Source organism: Macrobrachium nipponense, chromosome 24, assembly GCF_015104395.2.
Source record: "Macrobrachium nipponense isolate FS-2020 chromosome 24, ASM1510439v2, whole genome shotgun sequence".
NCBI classification, from domain to species: domain Eukaryota; kingdom Metazoa; phylum Arthropoda; class Malacostraca; order Decapoda; family Palaemonidae; genus Macrobrachium; species Macrobrachium nipponense.
Genome location: NC_061091.1, coordinates 10705215 through 10722784, shown reverse-complemented (window position 1 = coordinate 10722784; position 17570 = coordinate 10705215). Strand labels below are relative to the sequence as shown.

General features: G+C 40.7%; 1 protein-coding gene across 1 annotated transcript in view; it reads left to right on the top strand.

The window, feature by feature from the left end:
* LOC135205441 (mitogen-activated protein kinase kinase kinase 4-like) overlaps positions 1-17570 on the top strand; it is a 95572-nt gene that overhangs the window by 38450 nt on the left and 39552 nt on the right. Inside the window, exons 3-5 of the mRNA XM_064236030.1 lie at positions 211-323; positions 13718-13750; positions 16365-16555. Of these exons, the coding sequence (XP_064092100.1) occupies positions 211-323; positions 13718-13750; positions 16365-16555 (337 nt within the window). The remainder of the gene's footprint in view (positions 1-210; positions 324-13717; positions 13751-16364; positions 16556-17570) is intronic.

The following is a 17570-nucleotide window of genomic DNA, read 5'->3' as shown; positions in this document are numbered from 1 at the left end:
TTTCCCTAATTTTGCACATACTATGAATGGACAAGTGCACCAATACAGTACTTATTGAACCAAAAATTCAAAATCCACCAATATCCCACAATTTTTAATCATAGCCAAGATGTGTGTACTTTACTTGTAATGACAATTTTTTTTTAGATTTATTTTGTGCAGTAAGACGTACCTTAAAATCTCAGTTTTTTATTTCTTATTTGATTTCAGTTTGCAGGCAAAGGAAGCAGCAAAGACTATCAAAGCAACTCTTAAAAGGCGTAATACCTCTGAGAGATTTCTCTCCCTTCCAGGATTATCGGAGGAAACCATCAGAGAATCATGTAAGAAATTCTTTTTTCTCAGGATATTGCCCTTGTCAGGCATATTTCTTACTTTTTGTGGATGGAATAATTCTTTTTTCATAGATAATACTATTTATTTAGTTATCTTTTTTGCAATGATTTTAGTGAAGTTTTGATGGGAAAGTAATTGTAAAATTTTCTTGTCTAGAAAGGATGAGGTTTTTGTTAAGAAATTAGTGAGAAGATGCTCATGAATATTTTTTTCTGGAAGAAAACCTGTTTTGTCATAGCAGTGCTGATTTCATTGGTCATGGCATAATGGTGCCTTTATAGACTTTGTTGACTAGAACTTAATTTCATTAGTATACAATTATTTGATTATATTCATCAATATGTTAACCCTTAAAAGCCAGGCTACAAAATTTTGCTCTGGAACATATACCCCCATTATTTTCTGAAAATTCCCATATTTGCAGTATTTTTCTATGAGAAACTTCCACAGATTCCTGGTTTTTTTTTATCAATTGCATTATAAAATGCACTTTTTGTGGTATAACTATTAAAAAAACCAGGTATAAACATTTTAGTGGGTTTTCCTTGAGTTTTAACTAACAAAATAAAGTGGGGGATGCATACCAGACCCCCCACCCCCCCTCACAAATAGTTAGAAACCGCAAATAATTGGAGCCCCTATAAAAATGCTTAGAATGACCTATTTTGTTAGTTAATACTCAAGAAAACCCCACTAAAAACTTTTATACCTGGTTTTTTAATAGTTTTATCACAAAAAGTGCATTTTGTGATAAAAATTATTAAAACCCAGGAATTTGTGGATATTTCTCATAGAAAAATACTGCGAATAGGCGAATTTCCTGCGAATAATGGGGACGTATGTTCCATAGAGAAATCCGCAAATGCGAGAGTCCGCGAATACGGGGCCCCCACCGTACACAGTTTTAAGCGTTTTTATAGGGATTTCAACTATTTGCGGGTTCTAGCTATTCGCGGGGGTCTGGTACCCATCCCCTGCAAATACTGCAGAACGCTGTACACAGCATTGCTCTGTGAAAAAAAGTGAATTGGTGATAATTTTTGAGATATTGCCCATAAATAAATCTACAAATTAGTGAAAGTTCCCCATGGAAAAGTAGATAATGTATTCCACAAAAATCGGCGACAAAGTGGACTGCAGAAATGTGAAACGTCAAACCTGGGAGCCACTGCAGTGCATAGTACTACTGAAGTGATGGTGGAGAAGGTGGCTGCTTGTTCTGCTGATTCTCCTAGGCACAGATCCCTGGCAGACCCCAAAACCTGGGAGGGGTCATACCGGTAGCCCAAGGGAGGTTGGTGAGGTCTGTCCGTACGTAGTCGCCTCTCGGTTCAGCCTGTTGACAAATCTCAGGTTGCAACCAAGAGCCAGTGAAAAGGTTTCTTTGTGGATATGCATTGTCTGTCAATTTCTGAGGAGTCAAGCCCCAGGTGTCAATGGCTCATCGCAGACAGATCACATCCACTGAAAAGGTGTGTGGTGGATGTGTCACACTCTCCTCCAGTGCTATGTAAGAAGATATAAGGATCCTGTGTGCCCTTCATGTAGTCACTGGGACAGTCTGGAGCATATTTCTTTGGACCACCTTTTGCCAGAGAATCTGCATTTGCTCCTCATCCTTCAGGATTTCTTCTCTGGAGCATCGACAAGTGCCCGGCTCCCAGCAGTATCTGAATTTCCTTTTGAAGTCGAGCACCTAGTAGCTCCCAACTGTTCAATAGCACCCAAGCTTCCAATAGCTGGTGTGTGCCTGTTAGCTCCCGAGCGCCCAGGTGTCTTTGTATTCATTAGTGTCCAAACCAAGTGCCGTTGGATGATTGAGTGCCCTGTAACACCTGAGTATCCAGTACTTTCAAAGCACCCATTGGTGCCTGCACATCCAACTTTGACAGCTTGTGCTTCATCAATCATAGTCTCAACATATTCTCTTTGGTTGGAGTTTCTTCAGGGCAGTGCCAAGAGCCTTCTGCACAGTTGACTTCTCTTATCCAGGCTCATGCTACTGTTTCTCAGGTGCTGCAGCTGTTGGTCAACTGGCTGTTTGTAGTTCCCAAGTCATCAGGAGGCTGGAGGCCCATCCTGGATGTCAGCACCCTGAATGTCTTTCCCCAAAAGACAAAGTTCAAGATGGAGACAACAGTCCCAATCGAGAGAGCAGTGTATGGAGGACCTTCAGAGAACCCTTCTTATGGCCCAGGACTTTGGCCTTCTCATCAGTGAACAGAAATCCCAGCTGACTCCTTTTTAGGAGATTCATTATTTAAGGATGCAGATAAATTCACTGAATTTTTGGACTTTTCCATCCTTACAGTTGTAATAGTATGTTTGTAGAATTTATCAGCCTGCTCAGTTCGAAATCTGAACAATTCCACAAACTGATATAGCACTGGGGACACAATGCTATCCTAGCTCCTAAATTGCTGGGGAGGTTAGCAGGAATAAGCTCTTCTCGCTGTAGGGTTTTATTCTACAACCATTAATGAGCCATTAACAAGCCATTCATGCTGAAAGGAACAATAATTCAATCAGCAACACAAACATTATTAAAGTACTGTGATATAATATGCACAAATCAGGAAATTCCTGTAATACTAAACAAGAAAAATAGAACATAGCCCAATGGTAGGCTATGCAATTCAAATTATAAATAACAAGAAAAAATAGAACCTAGCCCAATGGTTGGCTATGCAATTCAGAATTATAAATTGCAAGGCTATACAAATATTGTTCACAATGAATTTATATAAATAAATAGCCAGAACCTTACACTGTATCTCCTGCAACTCAGAAACCATTAGCTTTGACACATTACACCACACCTATAGCCTTCAACACAGGTTTCTTCAGTAGCTTACAACAGAACACAATCATATTAAAATGGAAAGGAAAATAGAACCTAGCCCAATGGTAGGCTACACAATTCAGAATTATAAATAAATTGCAAGGCTATACAAATATGGTTCACAATGAATATACATAAATAAATAGCCAGAACCTTACACTGTATCTCCTGCAACTCAGGAACCATTAGCTTTGACACTACACCACGCCTATAGCCTTCAACACAGGTTTCTTCAGTAGCCTACAACAGAACACAACATTAAAATTAGCTACATGTTATTTGGCCATATTAACTAGTACGACTTACTAATGGCACACTATAGCACATTAGATAAACGCAAATGAACAATGGTTGACCTACCGACAATAAGGCTATGCCCTGGTCTAGTACAACAAAGGAATAGGGTGGTGGGTTAGGTAGCTGCTTGGTGAATGTACACCAGGTAGCTGCTTGGTGAATGTACACTACACAGGACTTAGCGGCAGTGGCTCCTTAATTGGAAATACCACTGGGAATGAATTTCCTAATACTAGCCTAAAGCAACATTTCATCAAAACAGCATGGCACAGCAGCGAGGTCCCAACTGAAGAGTCCGCCAAAATCTGATGCACTGCTCTTGCGCAAAGGTGGGAAAACTCAGAACTTGAAATATTTGCCCGACTAAATTATCTGATTCAATAAACAGGCCAACATCAAAGAAACAAATGAATACAGGCAATTCTTTACTCACTGAACAACCATTTTGCATATAAGCCACCTGGCATACTCAATGCAACACAGTAAGCTAAGCAGAAACAAAAGGCCAGCCTTTTACGAACAAACGCCATTTTGCTAATAAAATCAAATGTTCTGACGCAATATTTTACAATGTTATATTGTTCTCTTTAGAAAATACACAGTATGCTCCCTTTATTTATCTTGAGGTGACAATGTCTCTTGTGATAATGTGGTTGAGTTGATTCAACAACTTCCTGAACTCTCTCTTCTGTTGGGAAACATGAATTGTAGACACTCATTATCGAGAGATATTTTATTTAATGCAAATGCCGTTCTTATAGTTTTATTGATACAGAATGAGGATATATGTTATGGAGGAGTAATTTTAGTTTATATTTGACAACATCTACAAAGGTTGTGTGAGAGAGAGAGAGAGAGAGAGAGAGATATTGGTGGAAGAATGAATGGGAGTGGTTAGATGGCGGTCGGAAGCATGTCTGTTGTGGCGCTCGTATAGGTAGTCAATGGAAGTCTGTTACGAGAGTTGTAAACAGTGAGGCGTCTGGTCAAGTCAGTGTTGGTTTTGGCAGCAGTTTTTCCTTTGGTGTGTCGTTGTTTGGGTGTTATTTGATAGATTTTGGGGTTGTGAAGTTGTTGTGCGTGTGTCTGTCTGGTTGTGGTGAGGTTAAGAAGGTTGGTGGTGCATTTTCGGTGTCTGTTAGTGGTGGTTGGGGCAGGGTTGGTTTTGGCGGGTTGTTGTACTGCTGTAAGTCGTGTGGTTGTCGTGTTTTTTCAGGCGGTTGGTGTTCATCTGCATTTAGTCGTTGGGTTATTGAGTTTTTGTGGGGTTGTGGTCCGGGTGGTTGATTTGTGTTTGGTTGTCGGCGGTGGTTGTGTGTTGGCTAGCCTATAGCCTATATCCAGTGGACGACAGCACAGCCTAGTCCTAGGTATCAGAAGCCAGCGGTGAGTACCTGTTTGTGTTTTTTGTTCTGTATGTAGGTATTGGGGCAGTTGTCCTGCTGTGTTTTTTAGTGTTAAGTGGAAAGTGTGATTGAGGGTGGGTTTGATAGCCAGACAGGTTAAGTTTATGTGGGGAGGTTACTTGTTTTTGTGATCCCGCCACATTATTTTTTGGCGCCCGAACAGGGACTGTTGGTGTGGCAGCTGCAGGACAATTGGTCTAGGCTAGTGTGTATGAGTGGTGAGAAAGTTTGAGATGGAAGGATGAGTGAGGTGGAGAGGCTGAAGGAGGAGTTGAGGTTGGAGAGGGAAGTAAGAGGACAATTAGAAGTGGATAATGAGAGGTTAAGGGTAGAGTGTGAGGAGCTGAAGAGCGAGTTAGAGGAAATGAGAGGAATGCTAAGGAGTGCAAAAGTGGAAATGAAAGAAGAAGTGAAAGGAGCAGAAGAAAGAATGGTTGAGAAAATGGATGAAAAATTCTTAGGGATGATGAATGCAGTGCAGGAGATGATGAAGGGGTTCATGGGAGAGGGAGCTGTAGGGGGTAGGCCTACTAGGTCTTGTGATAGGTCAGAAGTGGTAAAGACAGTGGAAGAGCGAGGGGATGAAACTACGAGTGACGAAGGTGACTTGTTTGTGATAGGTAAAGGAAAGAAGGGAAAGAGACAGGATAAGGATAAACCTGAGGACAAGAATAAGAAGGGGGCTGAGGAAAAGAAGACGATTAAGGGAAAGAAGGTTAGGAAGGATGACGAGGACAGGATGAGACTAGGGCTGAATACATTGGGGAAAGGGCTGAGAGTGATTTGGATAGCGGTGAGTGGAAACAGGTGGGTAGAAAGAAGGGTAAGAAGAGCGTAATGAGGAGCATGGATGTTAGTATGGAAGTTGATTCCCTATATTCGGACGAGGTTAAGAGGGATCAGAATGGTAGTAGCGAAAGTGAGAGTGAGCGGGAAGTACGAAAGGCTGTATATATGAGAGAGATACCTAGATGTGCACAATACGAGGAATATGGTAGTAGGGACATAGGGGATTTTTTTAAGGAATATGAGAGGTATTGTGAGGCAAAGTATGGGGATAATAAGAGAGTCTGGGCAAGAGAGTTGGGTGGCTTTTTGACGGGATTTTTGTTGAATATGTATGGGGTAATGATGAGTAGGAATGTGCCGTATGAGAGTGTGAAAGCCAGGATTGTGGACAGGCGAAGAGGATAAGGAGTAGTGTTAGATATAGGAGAAAACATGGTTTTGATGAGGTAAGAATGAATGTTGGTGAGTCGTTGTCGATGTATGTGTGCAGGTTGGAAACATTGGCCAGGAAAAAGTTTGGGGACGAAGGGATAAATGAGTGTAAAGAGTTAGTGAGGAAGTTGTTGGCGACTGTGCCTGAGAGTGTGTATGAGTTTGTAAATCTGAAACGTAAGGAGAAAATGCGATGGACGAATGAAAGGTTGTCGTGGAACGACATTTTGGAAATAGTAGAGGATTATGAGTTGGATAGGTGTATGAAAGAGAGTAGAAGTGTTAGTATTAGGACTGAAGTGGCTGATGTTATACCAGAGTTTAAGAGCTATAGGGAGGCAGTTTTGGAAGGGCCAAGGCGAATGGCAGAGCGAATGGTTGATAGGAGCGTTAGAGCCAGTAACGTAAGTATGGTTAGCCCTAAGAGAGATCGGAGTGCAAGCGTTGGAAGATTAGGGTCGGTTAGTCGTGAACGAGAGCAGCAATGTTACAGATGTGGAAAGCTAGGGCACAGGAAGAATGAATGTCGGTGGGCGTTGGGAGCTTGCTTCGGGTGTGGGCAAACAGGGCATTTGGTGAGCGATTGGTAAGAAAGATAGGGATGTTAAGTGTTACAGGTGTGGGCAAGTAGGGCATATAGCAAGTGGATGTCGAGGTACTCGTGTGACTGAGGTTTGCGGGTAATTGCGGGAAGAATGGGCATTATGCTAGGATGTGTAAGGAACAGCGGGCAAAATGTGTTGAATGTGGAATGGAAGGTCATGTGGCGAGTGTGTGTAGGCGAAAGAGGATGAGTCAGGTTGGGAGTTCGGGAAACTAGGTACAAAGGGGATTCAGTTGGGTGGGTCCTCTGGTGTGCGGTCAGTAAGAGTGATGCATGTGCGTGAAGGATTGTTGCATGAAAAAGGGTTTGGAGGAAGAGCTCATGAATGTATGAGTGTAAAAGTGAGGTGCAAAGGGGTGTGTTTGGTTGCTTTGATTGATACTGGGTGCAGTGTCAGTGTTCTTTTTAAAAATGGATGTGACAAGTTGCGGAGTGAGTGTGAAATTAGGAAATGTAAAGGGGAGGTACGAGGAATAGGAAATTTGGGTATGCCTGTGGTGGGAATGTTGCGTGAAAATGTAGAAATCGAAGGGGTAGTGATGAATGAAGGTGACTTTTGTGTGATCGAGGGAAGGAGTGATAAGTATGATATGTTGTTAGGATACAGGTTCCTGAAGAAGTGTGGGATGGTGGTCCATCCGAGCAGGAATATGATTGAGTTGCATAGGAAGGGGAATGTACATGGAGAGTTGTACTTGGATGGGGATGGAGGAGTAAGCAGTAAAATATGGAAGGGAGTGCCGTTGGTTGCGAAAGAGAGTGTAAAAGTGCCGCGAGAAGTTGGAGAAGTTGTTAGTGTGAAAGTTGCGTGGCCCGATAGTCTTGGGATTGTCAAAGGTGACAAGTGTGCATATGTGGTTGAGGGTGTGGATGCGAACAAGTTGGTAAGAGCGAGTGTGCATGTGTACGACGGGATTTTGGATATGGAGAATCCTCGGGTTTTTGTGGCCTCATTGCCGAGTGTTAGGAAAAAGCGAGTGCGGGGTATACGTGAGGGTGATTGTGTGGGGTTGTTGTATACGTTGGTGGATGTGGACGACGAAAGATATGTTAGGGTGCGGCAGGTGATGACAGGTAGCATGAAAGAAAGTGATGAGTGGAAGTATGATGAGTTGAGAGAAAGAATTGGGGTGGATGAAAATGAAAATTTGTGATGACGAGAGGGAGCGGTTGATGCAGATGTTGTGGGATAGGCGGGGTGCGTTGAGTCGGGGTGATGAGGTGGATTTTCAGGGGAGCTAAGATCCCAAGAGTTCAAGCTAGTTCGTTTTGAAATGACGATACCCCCATATATCAGCGTCCCGACACTTTTCTGCGCCTATTGCCCGAGAGATTGAGGAACAGTGTGAGGAACTTGAGAGAGTGGGAGTGATCGAGAGGAGCGAGAGTGCTTGGAATAGTCCCATAGTCCCAGTACGCAAGACGGATGGGAGTTTGAGGATGTGTGTGGATTACAGGAAGGTGAATGAAGTGACTGTGAAGGAGCGATTCCCGATGAATGTGGTGTCTGATTGTGTGTATAAGATGCATGGGATGAGAGTGTTCACAAAATTGGATTTGGTAAGGGGCTATTACCAGATGCCTCTTGAGGAAGGGAGCAGGCATGTTACGGCTTTTTCGAGTGGTAGCTGCCACTATCAATTCAAGAGGTTAAGCTTTGGATTGGCTAATGCGCCTGCTGCCTTCCAGAGGGCGATGAATGTAGTTTTGGCTGGTTTTGATAGAAGGAAGGTGACTGTGTTTATAGATGACGTTTTGATTGCAAGTGAGACTGTTGAGGAGAATGTGGAACTGCTTGAGAAGGTGTTAGAACGGTTGGAAGAGGTTGGAGTGAAAGTGAAGCTGGAGAAGTGTACGTGGTTGGCTGGGGAAGTGGAATTTCTTGGTCATAAGGTGAGTGCGAGTGGTGTAAGGAAGAGTGAAAAGTTTGTGGAAAAAGTAAAGGAGTTTCCACGTCCCCGGACCGTGCGGGAGTTAAAGGGTTTTTTGGGTTTGATTGAGTTCGGGAGGAAGTTCGTTAGGGATTGTTCGGGTATAGGGAAGCCGTTGACTGAATGGACCGGGAAGAAAAATTGTACTAAGCTGAGGTGGATGAGCGAATGGTGGGAGCATTTGAGAGATTGAAAGAGGAGGCTGCTAGGGACGTCACCTTGGCTTTTCCGGACTACAGTGAGGATGCCAGTAAGCTTGAGTTGTATGCTGATGCTAGTAAGTTTAGTATGGGAGGATGCTTGGTGCAGATGCAAGAGGTGAATGGGGAGGGACAATTGAGAGTGATTGCGTATGTGAGTAAAGCTTTTAATAAAGCAGAGCTTAAGTATTCGGTGGTTGAGAAGGAGCTTGCGGCAATAAGGTTTTGTGTGAAAGCGTTGAAAGTGTTTTTGTATGGGGTAAAATTTGTCATAAGGACAGATCATCGGCCGTTAGTTTATATGATCAAGAAGGAAAGTGTGAATGCTAGGATTGCGAGGACAATTGAGGATTTGAGTGAGTTTGATTTTAGCTTAGAATATGTGCCGGGGAGTAAAAATGTGATTGCTGATACGATGTCTAGGATGCATGGTAAGGACAGTGGTGTTGTGAAAAGTGACTGGGATCCGAATATGGTACCTGAGGGGTTGGTTGTAAAAGAGAGGTTTGAAGGGAATGACAGAATGTGTGAATGTTTGTTTTCAGCATTGAAAAACTTGGAAGGTAAGGGTCTGGTTGAAGAGGTACCCGGTAGTGTGAATGAGTTGCGAGTGAAGTTGATGAGTGATGTGCAGAAGGAAGTGGCATGTGCGGAGGAACAAGGTGGGCAGGGAGAAGTGTTGTATGAATTGTTGTCAGCAGTAGCTGAGTTGTTTGGAATAAAAGTGTTGTTGTATTTTGGATGGGACAGACCGGTTGAATATCGAGGAAGGGTGAGTACTGGTAATGAACGTGGGGTTTTGATGATTCAGTGCGGGGAACGTGGTTGTAATTGGTTGGTTACAAAAAAGGACTGTGAAGGGGATCTGAGTCAGAATTGTGGAAATGGGGAGTTAGCTGAGGATGAATGTGATGAGGAGGATTGTGATGTGGATAACCAGGTGAACGTGGTAGTGAATGTGTGTATGCATGGGACTCGAGGGAAAATGGTGACGTTTGTCCAAGTAAATGATAGTGAGTATTGTAGTTTGGTTGACACAGGGCACAAGTTTCCTTGGTGAGTGGGTCAGTGGTGAGTGAACTTGAGAGATGTGATTGGGAAGTGAAAAAGGCAGTCTACAAGTGTGAGAATACATGGGTTAGGACAAGAAGTGTTTTAGTATGGGAAGAGGTACGGTTAAAGGTTAGGTTGGGAGATCTTGAGGTAATGCATAACTTTATAGTTATAGGAGAAAATGATATGCCATCTTGTATTTTATTAGGGATAGATTTTTTGAGGATCCACGATATAGACGTAGATGTAGGAAATGGAATTCTTAGAAAGGGGGGCAGGCGAGTAGCTAGGATTCAAGATGGTAATGTGTTGTAGCAAACTTTGTGGGTATGATTGATATTGCTAGGAGTGAGAATGATCTGTTGAGTGAGGAAGAGATTGAGGAAATGCAAATAAGTGCCTGGAGATAAGTGTGTTGCGACAATGTGTTTTGGGAGGAGTGCGTGTGGAAGACTGGCCATGTGAGTTGGATGTATATAAGAGGGTTGCTAAACGTTTTTGTGGTGTGCAAAAACATAGTGTACTTTTTGCATCAGGAAAAAGGGGTGTATGACAAGGAAGTGTAGTGCCAGTGTTTTCTGTTGAGTCAGCTGTGAGTATGTGTTTGTTGGTGCATGATCGGTTTGGGCATATGGGTAAAAAATAAGTTGTGGGAATGCCATGAGAGAGAGATTGTATGCTCCTGGGTTGAGTAAGATTTGTGGATGTGGGCTGTCACGTGTGAAGACTGTCAGAGGGGAAAGTATCAGAGTGTGCATGCAAGTCCACCTGTGTTGCGATTGCAGATGAAAGAGCCGTTTGAAATGCTTGTGATTGATTGTGTTTCTTTGCCCAGGACTGCGAGAGGACACGTGGGGATGATTGTGATGGTGGATCACATGAGTAAATTTGCTTATGTGGTTCCCATCAAAGATAAGAGGAGTGAAACTGTTGCACGAATGGTGGGTCAAGTGATGTTGCCCATGTGTGTGTGTAAGCCGGCAAAAATGTTGAGTGATAATGGACCTGAGTTTGTGGGATGGGAATTTGAAGAAATGTTGAAGGAATGGGGTATTGTGCATGTGTATTCTACTCCGTATATGCCCAGTGCGAATGGGTTGGCTGAAAGGACTGTTAGGACGATGACTGAGATTTTGCGAATGATGAGTAAGAGCGACAAGGATTGGGATATGTATGTAGGACGTGCAGTTTGGGTATATAATGCCACACTGCAGAAGAGTATAGGTATGTCTCCTTGTAAATATGTGTTGAATTTTGAAAGGATTGTCAGACCGCGGTTGGGTCTGTCAGAAGGTGATCGGGATTTGTGGAAGAAAGCGAGTGAAGGTGGTTTGAGAGTTTTAAGATTGGGGATAAGGTGTTGAAAGAGGTGGTTGAGATGGGAAGAATGAATGTGAATAAAGTAACCCGAAGAAATTTGAAGGGCCTTTGAGATTTTGGAAGTGGGACCGAGTGGATTGAGTTATGTTTGGGAAATTGCGAGTAGGTGGGGGACTGGATGAGGTTAGGGCACACCATAACCAGCTCCGTAAGTGAGGGAAGTACCACACTATGTTCGGGAGAATGCGATGAGTGAGTGGTTGAGGGTGAATAAGTATGAGCCGACTGTTGGTGAACAAATTGGTCTGGGAGATCGACAGTTGGTGTTGGTTGAGTATGGAAGAAAACAGAAGAGTGTGGAGAGAGGAAGTGGAAGGGAAAAGCGTGAACGGCATGGTAAAGGGGTTGGTGGTAGGGTGCAAACGGTTGATAAAGCGTGTGCTACGGATGACTTTGGGGGAATGAATGATACTTGTGGTGTATGTGGGTTTGAGTTGACAGGGACAAGTAAGACTTCAGTGAGAAGGAAACTGAATAGTGAGGAGGTGGTTGATAGGATGGATAAGTCTTTGCAGGAGTTTGACAGAAGTATGGATGAACGAGTGCTTGGTGGCCGAAATAGGGGAGATGTTGGAACCAGAGTTGGAAGACATCGGTGAAGTAGTGAATGGAATTTGGGAGGATGGTAGTGAGGGAGATAATGGGAGTTTGAAAGAAAGTGGGTTTGGAAGAAGTGAATGGCAATGTAACTGAAAGAGTGTATGATGGTCCTCAAACAAGATCCAGGGGACCTGCATCTGAGCATCCTTGGGTGTTGCGAAAGGCAATTTAGTGTGGATGTTGTGAGTGTAAGGAGATGTTGTCAAATGTAATGGGGGAGGTAATATGGAGGAGTAATTTTAGTTTATATTTGACAACATCTACAAAGGTTGTGTGAGAGAGAGAGAGAGAGAGAGAGATATTGGTGGAAGAATGAATGGGAGTGGTTAGATGGCGGTCGGAAGCATGTCTGTTGTGGCGCTCTGTAGGTAGTCAATGGAAGTCTGTTACGAGAGTTGTAAACAGTGAGGCGTCTGGTCAAGTCAGTGTTGGTTTTGGCAGCAGTTTTCCTTTGGTGTGTCGTTGTTTGGGTGTTATTTGATAGATTTTGGGGTTGTGAAGTTGTTGTGTGCGTGTGTCTGTCTGGTTGTGGTGAGGTTAAGAAGGTTGGTGGTGCATTTTCGGTGTCTGTAGTGGTGGTTGGGGCAGGGTTGGTTTTGGCGGGTTGTTGTACTGCTGTAAGTCGTGTGGTTGTCGTGTTTTTTTCAGGCGGTTGGTGTTCATCTGCATTTAGTCGTTGGGTTATTGAGTTTTTGTGGGGTTGTGGGTCCGGGTGGTTGATTTGTGTTTGGTTGTCGGCGGTGGTTGTGTGTTGGCTAGCCTATAGCCTATATCCAGTGGACGACAGCACAGCCTAGTCCTAGGTATCAGAAGCCAGCGGTGAGTACCTGTTTGTGTTTTTTGTTCTGTATGTAGGTATTGGGGCAGTTGTCCTGCTGCGTTTTTTAGTGTTAAGTGGAAAGTGTGATTGAGGGTGGGTTTGATAGCCAGACAGGTTAAGTTTATGTGGGAGGTTACTTGTTTTTGTGATCCCGCCACAATGTAGATATAAGCAATAGCCTACACATTTTCACATTCAGCCATTCACTCTGCCATATTTTAATCTTTTTATTATTACGTAGTGCTAATTGCTACGTTGATTGTGATTGGAGGACAGTGGATAACTGGCATAACCACATATCCTTAATTATGAATATCAGTGATGGTTGGCCTGTGAAATCAAAGGGGAGGCACATAAATTTAAGAATTTCAATTATATCATTAATCTACTTAAAGCACCCTGCACACAGCAGCAGTAAAATACATTCCCAAGACCTAGAATTTCAGAGATTGCCTTTTGCCACCTTTTTATTGATATTCATTCAGTGCAGTACAGTGTTGTACTTCATAAAATAACGTAGTGTTACAAACATATTTTTCAGTGAAGGTAATTATGCATTTATACTGTGAATTGCTTGCCATTGGATCAAGCTTCCAAAATTTGACTATAACGTCACTGTCATCTTGCATATTTTGTTTAAAAAAGAATTGAAGTGTATGCAGTTGACTGGATCTGTTAGGTGCTGTGCATGTACTATTTTGATTGATGATAAGGCTTGAATATTTAGCATTGAAAGATGAATGTCAATTGTATAATTAATCAAGATATTTTTGTTTTCCCTTGTAGAAAATTTCAACGTATATTGTAGAAAATCTACTCTTGGCTGCTTTTCACTGGGAAGAGTACAGATTTTTTGCACCAAGTTTATTTGTATCTATAGAACACATCCATTTCTGATTGAGGATTGTTTTGTTACACATATCCAGTCTTATTTTTTTATTAAAAGCTCTGCATTTATCATTGTTTTCCAAAGTTTTCTTGTGTTTACTAGTGTTTGCTGTTAAAGTTAGTTTTAATTTTCTTTCAGTTCTGTTACGAGGATCCATTAGTATGTGCAATTGTAAGTTAGACAATTTTGAAATATGATAAATGCAATCTGTTTGAAGTACTTAGTTTCATAATATTCCCCTTTGCTTTTGACGAGATGCTGGTTGTTCATAGTTTAAGTAGATTTTTTTTATCTTATGAAATGGAAGATATGTAATGTAGCAAGGAAGTAAAGCTTTTTTTTTTTTAGGAATTATGGATGTAGGGTAGAGTATGGGGATTAAATTCCAAGTAGTATGTATTTTTACACAGTATAAAAACAGTATATAGGCAGTCTCAGGTTATCGGCAATCCGGTTTATCTGTTAGGTTTGTCGACACAAACCTAACAGAAGCGCCAACGTCCAGTTATTGGCGATGATAAATGCCAAAACGTGGCGATTTTCGCTTATCATCGTGTCGTCGGAATGGAACCCCCGCCAATAACTAGGGACTGCCTGTAAACATATTGTAATATGTAATAAGTATTACAGTCATATCTTGTGTATTTATGTTTCTGGAATTGTAAGTTTACAGATTTGCAAAATTTTCATTGGAACCTAACTAATTTACATTGCAATCTTTTCACATCTGTGAATTTCTCTCTCTCTCTCTCTCTCTCTCTCTCTCTCTCTCTCTCTCTCTCTCTCTCTCTCTCTCTCTCTCTCTCTCTCTCTCTCTCTCTCTCTCTCTCTCCCATACATGTGCACTTTATTTTATTGAGTTTTACCTTCATTATATGGTGTCTGTGACATATGAAATTTAACTATTTTACCCTCTTGTCAATGATAAAGAAAACGTCAGTCATTAAGATTGCAGTCCCATTCATTTTCTTGATTCCACCCTACTGTGGGTGCAAAAGAAAATGACAGCAAATGAATTAGTATAGTGGTAATGTTAGTTTACTGTACTGTAAATGCGCTAGTGTGGCAAATACCTATTAGCTTATACTGTACTACTCTATTTTTATGTCAACCATTGATTTCTTTTTTTTAAGGGAAATATATTAAGCTAAGTTTTAAATTAAATTAAAGTGCGTAGGGAGCATGATTTGGGTTATATTTAGGGTTTAGACTCTAGAAATAAGCATATATTAGCATTTTTATGACTCGTACCAACATTCACAATTCCTCCTGATCCGTGACAGGTTCTGGAACCTAACCTCAGGAATGTTCAAATATGTACTACATGGTTTATATCTGCTACAGTTGGAAAAGTAGGCCATTCATAGTTTATGAATTTGTCAGTGGTTCAGTACTATTGGTAGTTATGAGCAAGAGAAAGCTACCTTTTCCTAACATTGAAGCCTGTGCTCCACTCAGTATGGTTAGTCATTATTCTGTCAATATTGCTTTCATGTGCAATTTCAGTTTTAGAGGTACATATATCACTCCTTTTCTTAAGTTACTAATTTTCCACTGAGATGATTTAGACATCATTCTACTTGTAATTTAATATTTAGGTAATTACAGTTAAGTTGTAAAATTTTTATTGTCATTGTATATCTTCCTTGGTGTCTGTGTTTTGCCAAGAATTCCATATAATTTACCTGCTCAGTAATATTTAGGGTTACCATATAATTCCTTAACTGACAATGAAAATGTCACTAGATTTCATCGTTTTATATATTATTTGCTCTGGATGTGTTTACGTATTTATTAATGGTATTTTTGCATAATAGTTTTATAGTGTATTGTAAAACAGTAATCCTTCAACTTGTCAAGTGCTTTTGGGTTATGGCATCTTTATAAGTAACAAAACCCTATAGCATAGCCTACACTTAAACATTGCCAATATATTGGAAGCACACGGTAATTCTACGTTAAGTCCTAAGCTTTACATTTGACATTCAGTTAAGAGGTTTATTTAAAATGTCATTATGTCAGAAAAGATAGCAAAATAAAGATTAATCACAATAATGTAGCTGATAAGTACAGAATTCTAATAAGTTGTGGTGTGATTGTTTGGAGACCTTATCCTATCTTCCAGCATAAATTAGTCCATACATAATAAGTATCCAGCATTAATAGATTTTTTCCCTTTACCAAACTATGACTTGGATTTAGAAATACTAGTACTATATGGAGCTTGAGAGAAGCTATGAATGACAATTTTTTTCTTTTGTTAAATAGCCTGTCAGATTTTCTTGAGCCTGTCAAAGCATTGGAGCTGATACAGTGTGTATATCTAGTATTTTATTAGCTGATTAACTGAATAGTCAAGTTTATTGTAATTGATCTTCATACCCCTACCTCAGTGATTGGATTATCATTTGTTATTATTCCTTACTAACTTAAACATACTCAGTTCTCTCTTAATACAGGTAAATGTTTCACTTGAGACAAAAGTATTTTCGCTATTATTTTGTTTACGAAGCATATTACCCTAGAGAGGATTTCAGAAAGTATGACATTATGTTCAAACTTGGACTGCATTACATTTTTTTTTTTACTCACATTATGACTTGAAAAATGCAGAAACAGGAGTATTGTGTGTAGTAACTTGTTTTCAACATATGGGCCATTAGTTACAATCTTCTACCAAGTACTATCTTCATTGTATATGTGCAGACTTAGATATTTTTGTATTGTATCAATAGTCAAGGCTTGGTTTGTAACTGGTGTAAAGTATATGATTTCGATTTTTCAGCTCCAGAGAGAACTCGCCAGCAGTACAAAGAGCAGAAGCGTTCAAAAGACCGTCAAAGGAGTCAGGACAGAGAATGGAAAATAAAGCAAATTGAACCTAGTACAATTACCCAACTTTTATCGACACTGGGTGTTTCAGGAGAATTGGATGATCGCTCAGAAAGCTTGCCACCACTCTCACCGGCTGTCAAGGTTAGTTCTCTGAATGATTGCATTTATAAGTTTCACTTAATGTATGCATATCAGACTAGAAATTCACTTCTGATAACAGTGTAACCTAGAAATTATGATAGGCATGGATTGTGAGAATTTAAAATTTACATTGAAACCTTATTCTCATGGGTTAGGAAGCTAGCTTGTTTCATGAGATTTGGAACTCCAATGAGAAGTTACTATGTGAAAGTCTAACTACAGCCACTTTTAGTTAAGTTTTCTAATAGACCGAGAGGAGGATGCAGAAAACTGCATATTGCAGTTAATGGAATAGGCATATGAATAGCCCATGCTAGGCTACCTCAAAACCATAAGCTGACCTTTCAGTCTACTTAGCTTGTTGTCTTGGAACAAATGCTGTCAGTAAGACCTTTAGAATGCACATTATAACAGTTCAGTAGGAAATACGACAAAAAAATCAGTAGGAAATAAAACCAAAAAATTTATTTTACTTAAAATAGACCAATAGTTATTGCACTTTAGCACCCAAAACCTTTGAGAACTTCATCCTGATATCCTAGGTATGTGTTCTTGGTCAAGTATGTGTTACTCTTATCTTACACAAGTAATTCAGAAACTGTGGTACTATTATTGTGTGTTTAATCATGTATGAATAATATGAATGCTACGTACTTGGGACAATAAGACAAACAAGAAAGATAAATGGAACATCTGCATGTAAGATGAACAAAAAAGATAAATGGAACATCTGCACAGCACATGTTGCTTCACCTTTTCTTCTGTCTACTGTACTGTACACCCATTTTCTATGGGGAGCACATTTAGTAAAATGAGCATTTGTACCTTTGACACCAACATCACTCAACAGCAGAATAGATACTAAACTGAATGTGTATGCATGTGTGCAGAAAATATGTGAATGCATCAGAAAATATGAAATGATAAATTGAAAACAATTCCAAGCAGTGACTCTCTCTCTCTCTCTCTCTCTCTCTCTCTCGAATCCATCAATGAAGATAATGGTTTTACATTA